General features: G+C 32.2%; 1 protein-coding gene across 1 annotated transcript; it reads left to right on the top strand.

Annotated features, from left to right (window-relative positions):
* The first annotated feature begins 1,570 nt into the window (after window positions 1–1,570).
* LOC110652466 (oleoyl-acyl carrier protein thioesterase 1, chloroplastic) lies at window positions 1,571–5,736 on the top strand. The gene is made up of 7 exons (XM_021808070.2): window positions 1,571–2,027; window positions 2,903–3,036; window positions 3,127–3,240; window positions 3,715–3,810; window positions 4,885–4,972; window positions 5,082–5,150; window positions 5,241–5,736. The coding sequence occupies exons 1-7, from the start codon at window positions 1,689–1,691 to the stop codon at window positions 5,505–5,507; spliced, it is 1,107 nt and encodes a 368-aa protein (XP_021663762.2). The 5' UTR covers window positions 1,571–1,688; the 3' UTR covers window positions 5,508–5,736.
* Window positions 5,737–7,186: the final 1,450 nt, after the last annotated feature.

Raw genomic sequence — 7,186 nt, 5'->3', positions numbered from 1 at the left:
TATCATTTTTTATGTAACTCGAAAATTAATGTTATTAATGTTACTTGTATTTATTTTTTCATTTATAATTTTAACACCCTTAATTAGCATACTGGAATTTTATTAAAATATTTTTTTTATTAATAACATAAAATATAAAATACTTATTTATTATGAAAAAGAATACTTTTTTCTAAAAACTTAAAATTATAAGATTTTCTTTTTTTTTATCAATAATAAAATTACTTTATTATTTGATAACTACATTTTTTAAATTATTTAATTACTTTTGTAAGAATTTAATTATTTTCTTATTTCAATAATAAAATAAATAATATAATATAATAAATTAATAATTATATTTTCATTTTAATAATTTAATAAATAATATAATATATTAAATTAATAATTATATATTTATTTTAGTAATAAAATAAATAATATTATATAATAAATTTTATAATTTTATATTTATTTTAATAATAAAATAAATTATATGATAGACACCCTTATTAATCATTTTACTTATTAATAATAATTATTAAACATAATTTTACTAAATACTTAATATAAATTAACTATTATTAATTATCAATCGTTAAGATCAGCTATCAGTAATAGTTATCAACAGTTATAACTATACATCTAACAATTAAATTAAATAAGCCTTAAATAAAAAAAAATAAGAGTTATCAATAAAAAAAATTTTATATTTAAAAAAAATTAATATAAAAATAAAAAAATAAATTTATTCTTTATATTTAAAAAAATAAAAAAAATAAATTTTTAAAAATATATAAATAAAAATATTCTAAACTTTTATTTAAAAAATTTCAAATTTACTTTTCCGCCCCTTACCTTTAATTCACTTTATCTTTGTTTACCCATCTTCCCCTTCATCAAGCTTACCCTGTGGTAATGATGATGAATCCGACACAAAATCCAAACACCACATCTCATATATCCCCTGCCAGAATCCACACCCACGATTAAAATCATGGCTCATTCGCCACTCTCCACACACAGAATGCCATCGCTGCAGCATTTCAAAGGTGCAGAAATGTGTGTCCAACGGACTCGACAACGCCAGTGACGAGTATAGAAAACCCATTCTTAAAGCAAATTCGATCATTGAACTCAGTGCTACAGATCGTGGAGGAAATTAGTGGCCTCGCAGTGGAGATCCTCGAGATACCTAACCCCTTTCTGAAACCGTGGCAACTCCCTTGGGAAGCCATGAAGTTTCTATTGTGCTTCTCTAGGTTGGCGGAGGAGCCGAAGGTGGAGAACTTCCCTGGCATTGGCTAAAATTTTTTTTCCTAGCAGTGTGAAAGGTCAAAATATTTATTATTTATTAAATTAAAATTTAAAAAAATTCGTGAAACTCAAAAGCATAAAGACACGCTCTTTGGCAAGGTACCCTTTTTATAATCACTTGCCCCCAACCAGCAACAACTGTCTATTCTCCACTCCACACACGGCAGTGGCAATCTCGTTATTTCAATCAAATCCGGTGGCATTCCGTTCTCTCCTCACTCCCTCGGTCCCATCGCCGAAGCCCATCCCCTTTAAAACACACAAAACACACGCGCAAAAACAAGACAGACGTAGAGAGAGAGAGAGAGAGAGAGAGAGAGAGACACCGACAGCTCTTTCTCCGAGACACCATAAAAACAAAGAAAACTGGTCTACAGGTGAGCTTGGACAAGATGTTGAAGGTACCCTTCAATTCTACGGACCAACTCCAAGCCCTAGCTTCTCAATGCAGATTTCTTAATCATCACCATAACAGCCCTCATTTCACTCGCCGCCCTAACGCCCTCGCTTTCTCCTCCTCCGTCTATAACTCTAAGACCTCCGTTCAGGCTGTCGTGTCTCAGGGAGACGCCACCCGCGTCGATTCTGTGTGTGAAAGCTTGGCCAACCGCCTCCGCTTGGGGAACTTGACGGAGGATGGCTTGTCTTACAAAGAGAAGTTTATCGTCAGGAGCTATGAGGTTGGGATTAATAAAACTGCCACTGTCGAGACCATTGCTAACTTTTTGCAGGTACGCTTTTGAATTTCATTTCTTTTATTCAAGTCAAAGTCTTATTCTTTTTTTCTTCTGCTTGTTTTGCCTTTCCTCTTCTTTGTAAATTTTATTAATGTGTTTCGTTTTGTTTGTTTACACTTTGGAATTTTGAGGGAGTGTACTTTGACCTCTTGCTTTTTTTTTTTTTTTTTTTTTTTTTTTAGCATTAAGTGTATTTATTCGATTTCAATTCTGGAATTGTTGGCAAAGTTTGAGATTTTTGTCATCTGGGTATGCTTGGTTTTGCCATTTTCTCGCACTTGCACTTCTAAAGATATGAAATTTGGCAATTATCATCACATTTATGACCATTAGCATCTGGATGGTGCATAACTTTGCTGTTGGTTTGCTTGACCGTTTTCCTTAAATTCGTCATTTTTCTTCTTCTTTTGTTTTTTTTCGGTTAGTTTGTTGGAATCCATGACTCTTACCTATCAGTCTCTTTGTTTGCATTTCCGTGAAATTACATATTCTTCTGCTACCTGAGGAATGGTGATGAACAGATTGAAATCCTTACTTTCGTTGCAGAAAATTGTCAGTTGTGTTCTTTGTGTTCGCTATTGAATGATGACTTATTTGAAATTTGCGGCTGATGCCAATGTGGTCATTGCTCAACAGAAGTGGAACCAATCTTACCATTTTATTTTTTCTCATTCCGGTTGATTACTTTTAGAGGACAAGATTTCATTTGGCTGTTGCTACATTTAACAATTATAATTGGTTTGGTTGTCGGGATGGCTTTTCTTTTGCTAATATTAACATACGAGAATATGAATATGACTGAATGAAACTTCGCTTTCATCGTGTATTTTTCTAATATTTTTTATGCCGTGGGGAAATATGATCTCTAGGAGGTTGGCTGCAATCATGCTCAGAGTGTTGGATTTTCTACTGATGGATTTGCTACAACCCACACAATGAGGAAGTTGCATCTCATATGGGTAACTGCTCGCATGCACATTGAAATATACAAGTATCCAGCCTGGTGGGTTTTATTCTCTATCATCAATGATGTTAGTGAAAGTTATGGGTTTATAATTTCCCTCAGCTATTAAAATATGGATATGTCAAACAGGAGTGATGTAGTTGAAGTAGAAACATGGTGCCAAAATGAAGGAAGAATTGGAACCAGACGTGATTGGATTCTGACAGATTATGCTACTGGTCAAGTTATAGGAAGAGCCACAAGGTGCATTTCTAAGTTTCTCTCTTTTTCCTCTGTTCTTTGCAGGAAAGAAAAAACAGACAAATAAAGATGGATTCTAGCTACAGACAACTATTTGTATTAAACCAGAGTCTTTTATAGATGTACACACTTATTTAGTTGGACCTCAAGGCAAGGACCTTGGAGTTGACTCTCAGACTTGATTGATCTTTTATATCTTTTACCTTCTCATTTCTTACGGTCCAAGCTGCTTTGCAAACAGAATTTAATGATGAATATTTAAATACCCTAGGTTGATCAAATTTTAGCTATTAACAGCATTGCATTTTTTTAAGAGCATACTCTGGCTTGGTAGTGTTCAATAATATGCCTGTAGCACTTATCCTCTTTAGGTTTGTATCATTTGTTTCAGATCTACATCAAGAGTTGAACTTTGCACATATCTTTCTGAATAAAGTTGTGTTATAGCAGTTGATTATATGTTTTACTTGATTTCAGCAAGTGGGTGATGATGAACCAAGATACTAGGCGGCTTCAAAAAGTAACTGATGATGTCCGAGATGAGTTAATGGTTTACTGCCCACGAGAACTCAGGTAGGCAGCATTTCATTTCTAGAGGCCTAAATAATCACCGTTTATTCTCTCATGTTTCTGCATAATTCATAATTGACATCTAGAAGGCTATATTATTTACTGCATTAGGTTTTCAATAGTGCGGCTAAATTCTATCTTCATATTTTTAGATGAATGGCTGGGTCAAGGGTGAATAGAGAGGGAATTTAACCACATGAATTCAGTATATCTCCATCCACTATTCTTCAGTTTGAACTGCAAACTGTCCCTTTAAAATCATGGTTTGGTTTGTGATGGAAAAAAGGGACTTTGAGATGTGCTTTTCAGATATTAACACCTCCCAATTATAGCTTCCATTTTTTAGGCTCATTTATTTTCCAATTTCCAGGAACATGTGCCATGAGAAGGTCCTTTTGGATATTTTCTCATAACAGGTCTTTTCATTGATCTTTTAAATGCCCCTAGCAGACAAGTTTAAGTTTTTGGTTATATTTGAGACTATGAGGGAACATTTTAAGAAATTAGAAATGCATTAGCGTTTTTAACATTTTGAGAGTGTGAAGTTACAACATAAAATTTTGAAAATGCATTACAGCAATTTGGAACATATAATAAGAGTGCAGATTCAACATCCCCAGCTCCACTCTTCCTTCATTGCCATTGCAAAAAGGACCATTTGAAATTTGATGACGATGTTTTAATGTTGATAGTTTTATTTTCATCTAAGATTTTTTTTTTGGTGGAAAATCTCAAGTGATATGGAAGCACAGTCAACTCATTGATTGATCAAATATCGTAACGTATTCCATTTTGCTTGAATTGTGTCTGATTAGAATATTTGATGCGTTTAAGATAGTAGGAATCCATAATACTTCTGTGAACTTCCTTTTTTCTATTTTCATTTTCCTTTTATTGTCCACATCTTTGGTTGAATGTTTAAGAAGGTATACCATCAAGCTTACAGGACGCAAGCTGCAAATTTCCAGGAAATTCCCATGTTTGTAGAGTATATGGATAATTGCGTTCTGTCTCATTTTGATTGATTGTGATTGACATAATATAATTGGATTATTTGTATATTGGCGGTGTTTATAGATTAGCATTTCCAGAGGATAATAATCGCAGCTTAAAGAAGATTTCAAAGCTAGAAGATCCTGTTCAATATTCCAAACTAGGACTTGTGGTAAGCTATTTGGTTCATCTCAATTCTGTCAATTTTATTCCAATTTATTAAGGTTCGATTCAGTTCTACCGTGTTATTCTGACTTATAAGCATGCTTTTGAATCTGCAGCCTAGAAGAGCAGATTTGGATATGAATCAACATGTTAACAATGTCACTTATATTGGATGGGTTCTGGAGGTTGGTAATTGAAAGTATTCTTGAATAGTTTCTGTTGGTTTTTTTTCCATCACTTCTTGGTCTTTAAAAGGTTACGTCTCTTCATGACAGAGCATGCCTCAAGAAATCATCGACACCCATGAACTGCAAACAATCACTTTGGATTACAGAAGGGAATGCCAACATGATGATATAGTTAATTCCCTCACAAGTGTGGAACCTATTGAGGATTCAGAGCTTCATGAAACAAATGGTTCTGCCACTGCAACCGCTGGCTACCAGGATTGCCGAAACTTTTTACATCTACTGAGATTGTCAAGTGATGGGCTCGAAATAAACCAAGGTCGCACTGAGTGGAGGAAAAAACCCACAAGATAAAAGGTAAATCTCTGTACTTGTTTGGACGTCTACCAGTTTTTTAGAGGATCCCTGCTGGTTTCTTTTTCTGTTCTTTCACTTCCAAGTAATGTTCTGATTATGTTGTTAGGTTAGATATTGTGTTGAAAAAATAGACATTGCTTGGACGAAAGAGGAAAATGTACCTAATTTATAAAATTGTTTCGTGTACCTCGCCAAGTAAATTAATCAATTGTTCTGCTTCTGTTTAGTGTTTATTAAAGATTCTTGGAAAGTTCAACTACTCGAGACTTTGCATTGTCAACTTCACTCGAAGTCTTAGTTCAATAAGCTACAAAATAGAAATAATGATCTCTTTTCTTAAGATTTGGTCTCTCTCTTTTGGTAAACCTAATCGGATCTGAACTTATTCTCGTCAGAATTTGAAATTGAGACTTTCCAAAATATATTATGAAAAAGCTTTCCAGGGCTGTTAGGTCATATATATATATATATATATGAGAATAGTCCATCCAAATACGTTAGGCAAGTGCAATGTCATTAAATTAATGGATATTAGTTAAAAGTGCCTAGTTCATCCAGTAAAAAGTTTTGAGGATTTAATTTGTGGTAATTTTTTCTTAAAAATTTCAATATAAAAAGTTGAGAAAATGAAGTATTACATTATGACTATATTATGAGACTGGAAATTAAATGAAATCTTATAAGATCAATAATAATTATTTAATAATTGAATATTTATCTTATATTATAAGAGATTAAGAATTCAATTTACAATACTATTTTTCTTGAAAATTTCCTATGAAAAAAAAGATTTGTTTTTTTAAAGTGTGTTTATGAGTGTTTTACAGCAAAGAGTTCATATTGCATTCCTTAGAAGCAATATTTAAGAAACGTTTAATCCAAGGCTTTCCGAGCTGGTAAAACCTTCATTCAGTAGAGAGAAAACAAGAAATAAAAATATAAGATTTATTTTATGTTCATGGTAAGATACGAATGAAAAGATTTCATTATAGGAATCATTCAAAACTCTTTAAATCTTAGTTTTACTCAAACTTTCACAATTTATTGAAATATGTAAAATATATAATATTTATATTAATTTATAGTATGAGAGCAAAGTCAGCACCATGCCTATTATAAACTATAATTATTTGCATCATAATAATTTTGGATTTAATCTCTCCTCTCTTTTCCTTTCTTTGTTTCTCTCGAACCAGGGTTCCTGTCCTTTCGTACAGTTGTTTCGTCAGTTTCATCTACCTGCCTCTCTAGGGATGACAATTTTTATCAGCATCTAATTTGATCGAATTCTAATAGAATGAGTTTTGACAGTATATAATCAGGTTTGAGACGAATTTGAGTTTGAAATATAATACTCGTGACGGGTTCGAGTCTGGTTTAGATTTTATATATTAGGTATTTATTACCTGAACTTGTTTTTATATAAATATTTATTAAATATAAAATATATATATTTTTATAATAATATTTATAAATTTTTATATATTTTATTTCATATAAAATAAAATTGAAATATTTTATGAAATTATTATTTAACTCAACTAAGCCTTTATCCCAAAAATTTGGGATCGGCTATATGGATTCGCTTTCTCCACTCTAAACGATTTTTGATTAAATCCTTATAAATTTGTAATGCTTCTAGGTCATGTTGTACTACTCTCCTCCAAGTCAATTTA

The sequence above is a fragment of the Hevea brasiliensis genome, chromosome 7, assembly GCF_030052815.1.
Source record: "Hevea brasiliensis isolate MT/VB/25A 57/8 chromosome 7, ASM3005281v1, whole genome shotgun sequence".
NCBI classification, from domain to species: domain Eukaryota; kingdom Viridiplantae; phylum Streptophyta; class Magnoliopsida; order Malpighiales; family Euphorbiaceae; genus Hevea; species Hevea brasiliensis.
Note: the sequence above shows the minus strand (reverse complement) of the source record. Positions and strands in the feature narration are given on the sequence as shown.

Coding starts and splice junctions, on each gene's coding strand:
- LOC110652466 (XM_021808070.2), top strand. CDS start 1,689: ATGTTGAAGGTACCCTTCAATTCTACGGACCAACTCCAAGCCCTAGCT. Junction 3,037..3,126: donor ATATACAAGTATCCAGCCTG/GTGGGTTTTATT, acceptor TATGTCAAACAG/GAGTGATGTAGTTGAAGTAG. Junction 4,973..5,081: donor ATTCCAAACTAGGACTTGTG/GTAAGCTATTTG, acceptor TTGAATCTGCAG/CCTAGAAGAGCAGATTTGGA.